Source organism: Haplochromis burtoni, unplaced genomic scaffold (assembly GCF_018398535.1).
Source record: "Haplochromis burtoni strain Fernald_Lab_line unplaced genomic scaffold, NCSU_Asbu1 Contig_36, whole genome shotgun sequence".
Classification (NCBI taxonomy): domain Eukaryota; kingdom Metazoa; phylum Chordata; class Actinopteri; order Cichliformes; family Cichlidae; genus Haplochromis; species Haplochromis burtoni.
In genome coordinates, this window is record NW_024582397.1 from 2734385 (window position 1) to 2749437 (window position 15053).

General features: G+C 39.8%; 2 protein-coding genes across 4 annotated transcripts in view; both read right to left on the reverse strand.

The window, feature by feature from the left end:
• Positions 1-2553, reverse strand: part of treh (trehalase (brush-border membrane glycoprotein)) — a 52548-nt gene extending 49995 nt beyond the window's left edge. For all 3 annotated transcript variants that reach the window (XM_042219693.1, XM_005936808.2, XM_005936809.2), the window contains exons 1-7: positions 2280-2553; positions 1421-1521; positions 1185-1332; positions 1025-1112; positions 698-798; positions 441-533; positions 136-252 (exon numbers count right to left, since the gene is read on the reverse strand). In XM_042219693.1, the coding sequence (XP_042075627.1) occupies positions 136-252; positions 441-533; positions 698-798; positions 1025-1112; positions 1185-1332; positions 1421-1521; positions 2280-2362 (731 nt within the window). In that variant the 5' untranslated portion in view covers positions 2363-2553. The remainder of the gene's footprint in view (positions 1-135; positions 253-440; positions 534-697; positions 799-1024; positions 1113-1184; positions 1333-1420; positions 1522-2279) is intronic.
• Positions 2554-2641: 88 nt separating this feature from the next.
• ddx6 (DEAD (Asp-Glu-Ala-Asp) box helicase 6) lies at positions 2642-14742 on the reverse strand. The gene is made up of 14 exons (XM_005936807.3): positions 14614-14742; positions 13332-13899; positions 13163-13226; positions 12858-12962; positions 11761-11890; positions 10696-10842; positions 9476-9570; positions 9228-9350; positions 8994-9122; positions 8770-8886; positions 8290-8353; positions 7943-8044; positions 7629-7808; positions 2642-5767 (listed from the first exon to the last, which is right to left on the reverse strand). Exons 2-13 carry the CDS (start codon positions 13523-13525, stop codon positions 7633-7635), a joined length of 1446 nt encoding a protein of 481 aa, XP_005936869.1. The 5' UTR covers positions 13526-13899; positions 14614-14742; the 3' UTR covers positions 2642-5767; positions 7629-7632.
• Between the last annotated feature and the right edge of the window lie 311 nt (positions 14743-15053).

Genomic DNA, 15053 nt, shown 5'->3' on the forward strand with positions numbered 1-15053 from the left:
TAGGAACAACAAAACACCGGAGGCACAGAGAGGCACGAGCACGGAGGTGCTGATGTTTAATATGCTGAAAGAGGCAGAAGGCAGCTAAAGAATGATAATGTGTCTGGCAGGACGTCAGCTGGGGCTAAATATCACCTGAGGAACTCTTTATCCTTGGTTGCTTGATAGTAGCTCTCCACCATTAGAGTGAGGAATGGAGGCTGACTGCGCCTTTCATAGTAAATCCGCCCACCATTTGGAACAAAGCCATATCTGTAGGAGGGAAAAAAAAAATCTTTTATTCCACAAATCTTGAATATCCCCTGAGAGCTCCATTTCCAAAGTGCACAACTTGGGTTACTAAATGACTTATTATTGAAAATTTGCACGGTACACTACCTGCAGCGAGGTGGACATGTTTTTAAGTGCTCTGAATGATGAAAGACGTTTTAAAGGCTTACCTGTTGACAAGGTAGAGGAAGTTTTGGATCATTCCATGGGCTGTATCTGTCATCTCTGACAGCAGGAGCCCGTTGATGACCCAGTAGGAGTCCCTGTTGGACACAGAGACTTGCATCACTTTCTGGGTATGGCACGTAGGTGGGCTATCAGCATAGACCCCTGCCTGGGACTTCCTGTGATCTCTTTTCTCTCTGACCTTGTGATACTCTACCACAGCTGTCAGACAGCTTGGTGAAAGGCTTCATTGTTCACTCACCAATAGTAGAGCTCCCTGAAGCGCCCCCCTGGCACAACAACGGGATGTGGGGTGTAAATCTGAGAGTAGAGCTCTGGGTGATCTTTAACATCAGAATGGATCTGGATGGGAAATCATATTTAATTTAAAATGTTTGGACTGAAGCGTAGGTTAGTGGTGGACCCAACAGCAAAACAAAACTAGAGGAAATAGTGCATCAATATTTCCTAAAACTCAAGAAGAAACTGGAAAAAGAAAAAAAAAACCAAAAACACGGATAAAACAAAAGCATAAAATTTGTGAGGAAGGTTGGTTGGATATTAAAGTTGTTAGTTTGCTACTCATCACCTTTCTGCCAAGAGATTTCCACAGACCATGGATCTTTTCTGCCCACTCGCGTAGTTTATCATCTGCTATCCCACTCAGGAAGTTTGGCCTGCAAATCAGTCATGTGGGTACAGTTAAAAACACAGTATAATCTCAGCAGCAAACAAACACTGGATCTCACTTCTCATGCCAGTCCGGCGGAGCCCATGACTCAAACTCTGTCCCTGGTTGATCAAAGCTTGTATTGAGAAACTCCTCCAGTTTCACAGGCGGGATGGTTGTATTTGGAAACTTGCTTGAAAGATTGCGAAAGGCCGACAAAACATCATCTGCAGGGAGAGAGAAGCAACGCAGGAAAGCACATGATTCAGAGCCTTGAATTTTTTTTTTATTTATTTTAAAACCAGACCGACTTACCAGGAGCCGACCTCAGCTTCATGTCAACAAAATGCTTATCATCGTCAAACAGTTTTGCTTCTTGGACCTGGTGCAAGATGGGCCCGGTGCAGTATATTTCACTGAAATAAAAGGGGTATAAATTATTAACTGTATCATGAAGGTCATGTCTGTATTAGAGCAATACACTCAGTTGCTATCAAAGTCCTGCGGGGAAGCAGTAAATCAATAAAATATAAATATATCATGGAGAGGGGAAGGTAAGCCTACAGCTTAGTGTGGTTGCACCCCCCCCCTTCAAATAAAAAAAAAACAAAAAAAACAAAAAACAACACTTTAAACCTGTCAAACAGCCATCTGTAGCAAGTTAAAAAGTTGGCAACCTATCAAATAAGCGACGTTCTGGCGGAAGGATAATGCACAACCGACTGGGCATAGCGTAAAGATGCACCGTATGCAACATTGCAGGTAATAGTCAATATATGTAACGCTTAAGGTAGAGTAACGGGCCAAACCAATTTTTTTTCTAATTACAGGGGACACGTCGGCTAAAACGGGACAGTTTGCAACCCTAGTCTGTAGTCGTGTCACTGCCCAGATGAAACGCAGCAAGCCATTAAGCAGCGACCTTTCAGTAGTTTAGATTTCAATCACTGCAGTAATTTGGCATCATTTTAAATCAAATTTGTAGATTTAGGATTGACCCAAGGTTCCTCTAGTTCTTTTCCTAGACCAGGAAATGACAAATCTCTTGTAGTATCATGGAGACTTTCATGTCCCCTTACACACAAGACCCAACCCCCCCCCCAAAAAAATAAATAAATAAATAAACACCACCACAGAAGTTGTATTTAAAAGTATATATTAATATAATCCATACCTGTCACATGGTGGAGGAACATCTCCCTTTACGCTAGCAAAGAGAGCCAAAGACAAGAAGCAGAACGCTTTCAAGTTGCTCATGTTCAGCTGTAAAGTCAAGTGACGCCAAAGTACAAGCAAGAGTGCTATAAGAGAACTGTCATAAGAGAAATGCCTCCAGGTCAAAGTTTATATAAAGACACAAGATCTGAAGAGGACAGCTGCCTGCTACATTAGTGGCGCCAAGCTTTGAAAGACTCATTAGTCAGGCGAGCAGCAGAGTCCAAGTTCAATTTGCAATATATTTGGAGGAAAAAACAAGGAATATATATTGAAAAAAAAAAAAAAACCCCAAAAAACAAAACAAAACACTTCAGACAATAAATTTCAGTGAGCTTTATTGAACACAACTTTTAATCCAATCCAGTAATATTTATGACATCTTGCATCACTGAAAAATCTGCCAATTAAGCAACCAAATTCAAAATAAAGAAAATTTCACTTAAATTTGGAGCCTTTTTCATGAAACGTGTACTCCATTGAACATTTCATTTTGAAAAGAAAAAAGCGGGGTAACTCTTTCAAACCTTTTCGTACCCATTACCTAAACTTTGGATCTTTAGATATCCTGTTTCTGAAGTACCCACAGGCCCCACCCCACATATTTTACTGATGCATAAATTCAGAAAGAAATCCTAAAAAGGACTCCTATCGTCTCTTGACAGTTGAGAGATGGGACGGCCAAATTGTACACAAAAGTTGTGTTATTAATGTGTCACAACAATCAAGAGGACGAACTTATGCATCAGGGCAGCAGGCGCACCAATTCAACCTCCTCCCAAATTTAAAAAAGAAAAAAAAAAAAGACCTTAACAAAAGAGACAATTTTATTAACCAATTAGATGCCCAATCTGGGGAAAGATGCTCTTGTCTCAGTCGTTAAGGTTCTCCATGACAGCCACTAGCAGTAAAACTAGCTCCCACATGAAGGCAGCCATACGCTGAACCTCGAAGGGTCGTCAATTTTAGCCTCAAAGCATTTCAATTACTGCCAGTGGGCTGATAAGAAACAGACAGCTGCCAAGTGCCTGCACAAACAGATCCCTGTCGACTCCACTAATGCTCAAATTTAATTTTGACTTTAAACGAGAAAAATTCCCCCCACCCCCCCAAAAAACAAACAGCCTAATTATCAGTTTAGATGTGCAAGTATTTCTGGGACAACAGCAGAAGTGTGAGAACAGGGATCAGAGTCTAACCAATGAGAAATACACGGGTAACTAATCATCTCTGCTACACTTGTCTTTTGAAATGAGCTTAAATTAAATGAGTAATACTTCCCATTGGTTAAAACAGTTAAGAGAGCATCTCGCCATATTAAAGGGAACACCTCAGTTACAAAAAGGTTTCAGCTGAACAAAGTGATCAGAGGACCTCAATGCAAATGTAAGGTTGTCACGTTGCATATAAAATGCAGAGGTAAAGCCCCAAAACCCAAAACATAAAGCAATAAAGGGCAGAGAAATTAGCCATAAACTCAGCAGGCTGGGATGCCCAAGTTATGTCTTAAACAAGCAGTCTGACATAAAGTAATTTTCTAACCCATCTTGTTCATTCCCCCTCCCTGCACTAGCATGCACTTTACTCCCAAGTGGGTATCTAGTGTGTAAAAAGTAGTGCAGTAAGTGTAGCTGCATGAACCATCTGTGTTTTAAGTGCTGATCAACTTGCTCATGTTCGTTTTTAAAGTATCTTTTGTTAGCTGGTTTCACAAAAGCCAGCCAACTTGCAAAGCACAGAATTTGTTCCTGCTACATTTTAGATGGATTTCAGATGGTTCGTTTTGATGCAGTCGGCCAACATTCTGCAGAAGGAGGGGGACTTCCTGCCCCTCCCTCAATATTAGGAAGTAATGTAGCTGTGCTTAAACAGGGCATAAATCAACGTAACAGCTAATACCGTCGCCACAAAACAAATTATCTGCCAATTCAGCTGCACTGCAGCGAGTAGTAAGTAATAGAATATTTTCTTTTCCAACACCAGCACTCAGTATAAGAAATCTTAAGAGTGTTTCAAGAGTTTCACAAGTCAAGGCTGGTGACAAAGACTTCATTACTCAAATGCACAAGCTTCAGAAAGCCATCTGTCAAGACTCGCACTTGTTAACACTGGAAGCAAAAGAACAAGGGCAACAATTTAAACAGTTAAGTGCATCTTTGAAGAAACATTCCAACAAATATGCATGGGCTAAAAAGATTTTCAGCAATAACTGTCTCTAAAAACATTTCATGAACTACGCCATTTAAATGTTTTAGATTCCGGTAAATTCTGCAATTTCTAAAATTATAAATAAATTCACAGGCCAATATTGCAGATCAAACAAACTGGCAGTTCGGGAAACCATCTCCAGTGCTAACAAGAGGGAAGGGGCGGATGGCTTTTCAGTTTGTCAGGCAGCCTTTTTAACTTGTTTAAAACAATCTTAAAATGAAGGTATATACACAAAGTGTAAGGTGCACCCCAAACGCTGGCTGCACGTCTCACAGAATTAAGTATGGCCACCCACAGGAAGGTGAAACACAGGACGACAAAAGACAGACCGAAGAAGAAATGAGGGAGAAAAAAAATAAAAACACGCGTCAGGCATTCGCTCCAAATAAACTCCACCAAAATAGGAATCCTCATGACTCATGGTGTTGCAAGGCTGCTTAATTATTTTTAGTGTTCTGATGCTGAAGACAGAGGAAAGAGTTTGGGTCTCTCAGAAGCACAAGTTTTTTTTCCACCAATGACTGACAGTCTGGCTGCATCTTGGAGAAAGGGAAAAAACAAAAAACAAAAAAATCCAGCATCTCTGTCCATGGAAATCCAAGTTTGTCCTCATTTATCAGCCAGACTCAAGTTCAGCTTAGCCAGCAAGAAGATAATTCAGACCAGTCTGCCTCCAATCATCTCCAGTTGCTGTGAATGGATGACCCAACCAAAGACGGGTATGAATTCACCTATTTTGTCAGACATTAAATTAGTGTAACAAATTTTCAATTAGGTGAACAGAAATATGTAGCATGGAGTGGAGAGAGATGACCGATAATGAGGGGTTATTACTTTAGAACAAGCTGAACTGTTTAAGGCACTTGATATTAATTGGATAAAACTTCCGAACTTAAAAGTGGAGAATGGAGGGTGTCCTATCGCTCTCTGTTGGTGCTGGCTTTGTGTCAGTGGTGGATATGAATCATCACAATGTGCGCACTGATAACGTTTCTGACTTGGTCCCATTCTTTCCTCGTGGTGCCCATGTCTTCAGGGTGTGGTGGTGCAGCAAAGAGCCTTAAAAAGGCAGATGAGTTCTTCCAATAACACATCCATCAAAGCACGCATTCCTAATGGTGGCATCCAAAAAAGGAAGACATACAGCAACTGTACATTTAAAAAAAAAAAAAAAAAAAATCCAAAGATGTGGGGGATGAAGTAGAATACAGAGGGGAGTGGAGGATGGACTGGTCTCTAGAAAAAGGAGAGGGGAAAAAAAAAAAAAAAAAATCACATTAGACCAGACTGTTCAACAAAACCCCCACTAACAACACTCAGATAAAAACTATTCTACACATTACCGAAGTTCTTGATTTACATTGGAGTTACAGTGTAGTGGTCTTTTTTTCTTTTATCTTTGTTAACAAACCGGCTGATTTTTCATAGATCAGATGACCATTTGGGTTATAATGTTTCAGAGTGAAACTAGGGTACGATTTCTCTGCACATGCAGGAGGACATTCCTGACACCATGACTGAAATGCTTAAATAATTTTTATCATCAAAATCAAGACAGATTTGCTGGAAGCAACCTGTATAAATGTATCAACTCAGGGGTCATTAGCAGATATCCAACTTCTACAAGGATATATTAAGGATGGTAAAGACATTTCGTCTTCTGTTACCTGGAAACACTGTAAATAAATAAATAAATAAATAAATAAATGAATGAATGAATGAATGAATGAATAAATGCCACGAGCTGTGGGTAGTGACCGAAAGAACGAGATCGCGGATACAAGCAGCAGAAATGAGCTTCCTCCGAAGTGTGGCTGGCCTCTCCCTTAGAGATAGGGTGAGAAGTTCGGCCATCCGGGAGGGGCTCAGAGTAGAGCCGCTGCTGCTCCACATCGAAAGGAGCCAGCTGAGGTGGTTCGGGCATCTGACAAGGATGCCCCCTGGGCGCCTCCTGGGTGAGGTGTTCCAGGCATGTCCCACCGGGAGGAGGCCCCGGGGCAGACCCAGGACACGCTGGAGAGATTATATCTCTCGGCTGGCCTGGGAACGCCTTGGTATTCCCCCGGATAAGCTGGAGGAGGTGGCTGGGGAGAGGGAGGTCTGGGCCTCTTTGCTTAGGCTGCTGCCCCCGCGACCCGGCCTCGGATAAAGCGGATGAAGATGGATGGATGGATTGGGGGGGGGGGGGGAGAGCCTCCTTGTCCTTTTTCCTAGCTATTTTTCCTTGCTCTCAGAAACTTTGTAAGATCATAGCAAGGTTTGAAGCAGAGTTTATAAGGAATTAAGACAACAGCACATAAACTTGGGACTAAGACATGCATCTCATTCCTAACCAATATATTCCTATCTGAATGTTCAATGTAACTTATCCCAGCTGACCAAGGGGGAAAAAACCCTAAAATGTTGGCAATGAAACAACGGATACAGCTCATGATTTATAGAACTTATGTAAAGCTCGATAGGCTTTTATTACAGCAATATTAATGTTCATAGTTCACATGTGGCTTTAACCGCCTGTTGAAGCAGCAGCAAACAGAAAACACTTCTGAACACTCACATGATCTGCTCTGCTGTTTCAGTGATCGTTTCAATGTGTCCTCTGCTGAAGGAGGTGATAAAGGAAGCACTGAAGTATCTTTTTAGTATTTAGAGAATTCGACTGCGATTATGGCCAACACACTGATAATCTGCATAACAGCAGTGACGTAGCAAAATTGACCATTTGAATACACACCATTTTTCACACTGCAAATATACACACTATATTACATTGAAAAACCTTTGTAGATTTCTTTTGCCATCTTTAAAAATAAAAGTAACAGACTTGCCTCAAAGGATATATGTTCACTAAGAGCAGCAAGAAAAGCACAGTCCAGGTAATGACAGTAATCATGGCTAAATTGTATTTAGTTGTGTCAGCAAGGTGCCGAAGTATCCAGCATACCAAGCAGCAAAGCACTAGCTCTGCAACAGCTCATATCCATCAGCTCGTTTGTAAAACGTATTCGAACCGGCAGGATGAAAAAGATTAAATCACAGGAGATAAATTATCTTCTGACCATCTATAAACCAGCTGGTCGCATATCTGTGTACTCACTGGCTCATGGCTTGACTTCTTCGCCACTCTCACTGTGGTACTCTGCCACATATAGGCTCTTGTCAATGATGCCAGGGATGGGCTTTATTTCTGTTCCAAGCTGTTCCTCAATCCCTTTCAGGTTGAAGCGATCGTCATACGTGATGAGGTTGATAGCTAGACCCAGGTGTCCGAAGCGGCCTGGAAATTATGGTAGTCAAGAGCTTAAATAATTGCTTTAGCATTTTTTGCTGCATAAAATGCATTTATATTGCAGACAAGAGTGAAACAGTCAAAGCAAAAAGGATGAAAACAGTCCGAGTCACGGCCCTTACCAGATCTACCGATGCGATGAAGGTACGTTTCTCCCAGCTTAGGAAAATCAAAATTGATCACAACATTCACAGCTTGAATGTCGATTCCTCTTGTGAAGAGGTCTAGAGGGGGAAAGTAATAAAGATCAAACCACGCAGGATAGAACATTAAAGAAAATAGGCTTGCGCAAATCAGTCACTACAAAAAAACAAAAGCAAAAACAAACTAAAGATGTACACAATAGAACAGCTCAGTTTCACCATCAAAAACTACTACTACTAATAATAGCAGTAATAAAAATCCTCTCAGTTTCTTTCAACTCCTACTGGTAAAATGCGGCAGTTGTACACACGTTTCTTTCACTTACCAGTGCAGACTAGATTCCGGCACAGGCCATTTCTGAAGTCGTGGAATACACGGTTACGATGTTCCTGGAAAACGATTTTTGAAAAAAATGCATTTAGAAGCAGATTTATTCACTTCAGAGCATCATTTAATTACATAAGGATAAATTACATAGAGATAATGCATGCCTTTTTACTCTCATAACACTTGTCCACAACTGATGTAAACCATGTTAGGTGAGGTATAAGCACATATGCTGAGTCAGTAACTAAGCTGTCATCTCAGGTATTCATAACATGCAAAAACAAATGACAAGTAGTGGAAAATCTGTTTGTGCAGCAACCCAAGTGTTAACAGTTCTATTTTTTTATCATGTAGTCAGTCTGGGGACTGGCAGTGCCAACTCTCCATAAACAGGATGTTGGAGTGAACAGCAGTTCTTGCAAAAATCAATTGTGCATTTTGGTGAACAAGCTTTTCTGGGGCAGTACTTTAAGCTGACCTGTCTCATCTTTGCATGAATGTAGAAACATGAATATCCAAGCTGGGAGATCTTCTTGGCAAGGAGCTCCACTCTCTGAGACGAGTTGCAGAAGATTATGGATTGGTTGATCTGGAGCTAAAAATAAATGATGCAAATAAATATGTAAACAATTGCATGTTCATCAGACTCTTCCTATTTATACATTTTTTTATTATTTACACGTGCAGAGAGGCAAAACTCACCCTGGAAAACAAGGTGTTGAGGCAATGGACTTTTTGCCTTTCAGTTACATAAGCATAATACTGAGTCACACCCTTCAGTGTAAGCTCCTCCATTAGGTTGATTTCATAGGGTTTCTGCAAGTGTGAATTCTACAAAAATACATAGAAATGATTATATACAGGTTGAAATGCAAGTTGTAGCATTGTAAAGCTTATTTGAAATCACAAGTTCATGAATAAGGAACCAAAATGTACCATGAACTTCTGCACGCTGAGAGGGAAGGTTGCAGAATAAAGCAAAATCTGCCTCTGCTTGGGCAAAAAGCCCAGGATCTCCTCCATCATGACCACAAAGTCCTGAGACAGGAGCTTGTCAGCCTTTTGAACAGGAGATGGGGGGGGGGAGGGGAAAACATTTAGCTCCATCACCTGACTGACCCAAATTATCTAAATGCACTTATTTAGAAAAAAAAGGTCTAATAAAAGTAAACAGCTTCACTCACTTCATCTAGAACGATCATCTGCACTTGACCAACTTTGGCCACTCCTTTCTTGATGAGGTCTAAAATCCTTCCAGGTGTGGCAATGACCACATGTACTGAAAAATAAAAAGCAAAAAGGTAACAATAATTAAGGTCTACCACATTTTCTGAGAATGGCAGCGTTATCAAAATTTACGTGTCCACATTTCAGTGGAGAAATGATGGTAAATGATCACGATTATCATATTGCTGATATTCAGCCGCTGAGGAATGTTCAACAAAAGCTATATTGACAACTTTAACAAAAAAATCAATATGCATTTGACAGTAATCAGTTCAATACATGTGTTTTCATTAGTTAACATTTCAGACATCAGCATTGACTGCCTGCGAAATGTGTGTGTGTGTGTTTACGGGGGTCTATTTTTTGTATTGGCTACAGATAAGATCAGGCAAAAACTTGAAAATTAAGCCAGACTGTGCTTATCATCTTTTCTCCTTTGCAGATCTCAGTGCAGCTTATAATGCCTTCCTTTGATGCACTCATGTTTGTTTGTTTAAGTATAGATGAAGATTTTCATTCACTCCAATCAAATGAGCTTTGGTAGCAATCATATAGTATACAATAGCAACATTTAGGATTCAACTAGAGATGTACCAAAGATCCAGGAATATTTCAATTTTCTTCTTAAAAAAAAAAAAATCGTCACTGAGACAGACAGTAAAGCAGACGATTCAGATCGCCCCTGATTTCAGACTGTATGAGGAAATCCATGCAGGAGATTGCACAGACTTGCACAGACTTCAGTGTGAAATAATCATGTTGACTCCCACCAAGAGTATTTAGCATTAACTAAAGCTAAACTTACAAGAAGAGTAGCTGAGGGAGGAGGGGGAAAAAAAACCTTAGTTAAATGGAAAAAATAAGCTAAACTGTAAATTTGCAAATCAAAATTTTGTTAATACAGATTGAGTTTCAGTTTTAGTTGGTTTGATAAAATTTGCCAGTACAACTCAAAGATTTGTTGTTTACTGGGAGGGGGACGCATTACATTAATGCAAGTCAACTGTCTTCACTAACTGTTGTATTGTTAGATTAATTTCCAGTTTTCCTAAATCTTACTTCTGGAAAATACCTTCCATATAATAACACTGAAACCAATAAAAATAAATAAAAGATAAGATAGGCAGTGTTATAAAATATAAGACTGTAATAAGTGATGTTACGTGTGAAAGGTTACCTGTTTCATCGAGTCTCATGATGTCATCACGAAGATTGGTTCCACCTGTGGTTGCCATGACCTTCACACCACCCATGTGTTTGCTGACCTGGATACATATTTGGCTTACTTGCAGAGCCAGTTCTCTGGTGGGCACTATGCCCAAAGCTGGAAAAAGAGAAGACTTATTTATTAGCATTTTATTAAACATTTGCAAGTAATTAAGAATAGGATCAAATGCAATGGTACTACTACATTTTCAAGAATCAAAAACAAATTAAAACATGCTCCGATCAGTAACATGTCTCAGACCGTGTCCCACCACTTTCATTTTTATGAGGACACAATGAATCAACAAAAAAAGATGTTTACATGTCTTTATCAGACACAGTTGTATTCATAACATAGTCAAAAACAGTCTTCAGAAAAGAGAATAAAAATGTAGTTGCATGTTAAATGGAGCAAAACAAACTAGACCATCAATAACAGGAAACCTAGCCTCGAGCAAAATAATGCATTTGGATGAGGATCTGATTTTGTGCTCTTGAAGCAGAAAACTCTAGAAGAGAAGCTGACATTTAGGGATCGCATGTGTAGCACGATTGTGTAACACGTGATTTGCAATTTAAAATGTTTTTAGTTAAACGTGAGTATGTTGTAAACCGTTTCAGCAACACTGTTGTGCAGAATTTACAGTGTGTATATATAGTTGCCATTTTATTTTGGAAACACTGAACAGCAAATGTCAAAATATATCAACTGTTTATACAACTACAGTTTGTTTCTCCCGTTATTCTAAGTAATATTAAAATTGGCATTAGAAAAAAATATGTAAATGTTGATGACTTTTGCATTTCTAGTTAAATTTCAATACTAAAGCAGTTGCTTTTTGGTGTCACTGATTTGACCAAATCATCAGTAAAGGCTCATTATGTGTCGAGGTTTATCAAGGGCATACTGATTTCATTTTCATCCCTCCCCCTCTTTTTTTAAACAACCCACTTAATGACTTTCAAATGAGGCAAGCTAAAATTCAACATTTATAATAAAAAATAAATAAATCTTATTGAAAATGAGCTCTCTCACCTTGTATGCAGTCCTTCTTCAGGTCAATGCGTTCAAGTAAGGGAATGAGGTAGGCTCCACTCTTTCCCGTGCCATTCTTGGCTCTGGCCAAAATATCTCTTCCTGACAGTGCAATGGGGATGCTCTCCTCCTGCAGACAAAGAGAAATACAAAGAATACTTTTTGCTTCAGTCACATCACACATCTAATTAATTTATTCTAGTGCAAACATGTAATACAATTGTTCTGAGTGGAAGGTAAAACGTTAATTTTTCAAGTTCCATTTACTTTGTCTACTAACAGCCCATACACACATCCACCCACCCTGCAGTTTGCCTTTCTGAAATAGGCCACCACTCATTAGCATACTTTGTTTACATCGTTCCTTCCGATGGATAAGTGCTGAGAAACTGAAACTTATTCTGTGCAGCCGAGAGTGATTCTAAAGCTTATAAATGAAGTTTAATAAACCAAATTTGCCAAACAAGCTACTAAAGATGTTAAACTCATGAAAGTGCAGAAAGACAACTGAGGAGATGGGCGCCACATGTCACATAGCCAAGTGAAAGTCCCTGGGTTCAAGTCTCTCCCCACTTTCCTTTCCTTACCATTGTCATTGTTTCACTTTCCAATAAAGGCAAAAATGCCACAGAAAAAACAAAAAACAAACAAGGCAATCTTTTTTTTTTTTTAAAGATAACTGATGAAATCAAAGCTGAAATGCATAACCTGGGTACAACAAATGTACAAACATTGTGTGTCAGTCCACCCACTAAGTAATAAGAAATATTATGGTATGTCCAAGAGGGTTCACCAGAGTTTTTAGGACACATGCTAACAGGCACTACCTAAACAACCTAATAGGTACTACAATGCTCCTGAGCCATACTGCAGGAATAGCAATTTTCACAGGTTTGAAGAATTAACTGTTACATTTAACCTTTAATAGTCAACTAAAAACTGTTGACTACATTTAACACTGATCACGTGTCAATGTCAAAGAACTCGTCTGTCCTTTTATGCACTACAATCTATTCTGTAAGTGCCAAAGTATGCACTTCCTTATGCACAAACATGCCTTCTTGTTCAGCCGTCAAATCAAAGCAGTCTTAACATACCTGGATTGGAGATGGCTTTTCCCAGCCCATCTCAAAGATTCCCATAAGCAGCTCCCTCTTTAGGCAATAATCTTCAAACTCATTGCCTTTAGTTGCAGTCACATCCTGTAATTGTCACAGAATGATTGTATATGAAGAAGAGTACTGACAGCTTGTGTGGAACACATTAATATAACAGTGATTGTAGGCTTGTATAAAAATGACTTATTAAACACAGCACTGAATATTTTTTATTCACAGCCCAAAAAAACCAAATGAGTAATAGGATATATAAGCTTCCAGGTCAAAAGAAACGTGTTACCAACCGAAGTTTTCATCCTCATGTCCTTTGGGGGCAATTTCAAATTTTTCTTCCAGTCATCTCCAGGCCTGTGGAGGCCAGAATTATTATTAACAAGCAGTATCACATTTAACTGACAGCAGTAGTTGTAATGAGAAGTCAAAATAGTTTAATTTTAGTATTAAATAACTTACTTGATGACAGCATTTGTTGTAGGGGCTGGCTGGGAGTTTCCATTGTTGATTGTGCCTTTCATCTGGTTAAGCTGCTGCTGCGGCCCTCCTCCACCTCCACCTGGTGCTCCAGCAGGCTTCACTGAGCCTCTGAGCTGTCCATTCTGGTTGGGCAAGCCCAGAATCACTGGGTTCTCCGTTCTGGCGGTGCTCATGTTGACTTGGCTCAACTTTATTCCAACAGCAATGAAACCTTTAACAGTTTCCAGGTGAAGTGAGTCCACTCAAAACATAAAAATTGCCCTTGCCTTTTTAAATCTTAATCAACTAAAGGTAAATACTAAATCATTTACTCTTCAACAATGTCTTTTGTGATATCAAGTGTCCAGAAACAAATTCCTCTTCTCGTTTTTTATAAGACTTCTATGCATGGAAATTAAATTAGGGCTTAGCATAGATAAATTTTGTCAACATTATCTGGAATACTCCAAGAGAGCTTCGCAAGCGTTCAGGCATTGGCCGACAGTTCAGCTAGCCATCTTGATTAGCTAAACTGGGCCGCTGTGTCCTTCCTCGGGGCTGTCCAAACCTAAAACACACAAGACAGCGTTAGAAATGGCAAAATAGAAACATCGGTGGAATAACAGCTCCCCAGCATGCAGTCCTCGGGTTTGGTGAGACTTAAAGTCACCATTTTGCTAACGGACAGCAGAAACACTTGACGGCTGGCCTAATGACAAAAGTTAGCCGACACAGCGCTGACAGCGAATGTTATTTAGCTTCGCAAACAATGAATAAGCGGCCTTGATAAATTAAGAGCATTGGCAAATTAAGTGTACAGTTGGATAAGAATGTGCTGCGTGTGATTTCTACTGGATGCATACTTTAATGGTTCAACGGTGATTAGTGTACTCGTTTAATAAAAATAAAAAAAATCTACCCTCGAAGGAGGAGTAGGTAGGCTAGTTACAGACATGACTTTCTGGTACATTAATTTCAGTCATCTTTTCACGTTAATCAACACCAATTCATATACATTTATTCCAGTCAATATTACACGATTAACTCATCTGACCATTTTAAATGTCAGCCCAATAACAAGACTGACTGGCTATCCGCCATCAACCAGCATTAACTTTAGCTGCAATGAGATTGCCGTGCTAGGTCTGCTAGCAACCTAGCAAGGCTAGCGACGGTAAAATAATAAACACTAAAGCCTGGTGTTATCTACAAGAAATATCAGCTGAACCTAAAGCAATGATCTATTCGTGAATTGAAGCAGATTCATTATAAGGACGTTTACCTTGAGCTATTGAAATAGCCGGTGCCGTAAGCGGTATTTGTGAGCAATCTTTAGCTAACTACCAACGAGTCTCGTCAGAGTCAAGCAAACGTCCAAGATGGCTTCCACCCGTATTTGAACCCGCCCCCATCCAACGAATCAGCTGATTTCATTTCAAATCAAGGAGCTGTGAGGTCTCCTCCTAAAATAATCCTCTCTAACATTTAAATATTTTATCTATCTGCGATGGTACCAACGCGGCCGGTGCAGCCACATCGTCTCTGTTGATAGTGTTTACCATCCGTGCTCTCTGCGCCTCATGTTCATGCACATGAAAACACTGCAGCTGTGTTGTGAGTTGGGTTGTGAATGTTATTGCTCTTCAAAAATTGTATAAAACGAAGCTGCTTTCCTGGGTGTCATGTGGAGAGCAAGGTTTCAACTTCTATACACTCTCAGTG

Bases quoted from the DNA above. Each gene is read 5' to 3' on its own strand.
- ddx6 (XM_005936807.3), bottom strand. From the start codon at position 13,525: ATGAGCACCGCCAGAACGGAGAACCCAGTGATTCTGGGCTTGCCCAAC. The intron at 12,963-13,162 runs GTTGGTAACACG...TGACAATTACAG, and splicing joins ACATGAGGATGAAAACTTCG to GATGTGACTGCAACTAAAGG. The intron at 8,887-8,993 runs GTGAGTTTTGCC...ATTTATTTTTAG, and splicing joins TCAACACCTTGTTTTCCAGG to CTCCAGATCAACCAATCCAT.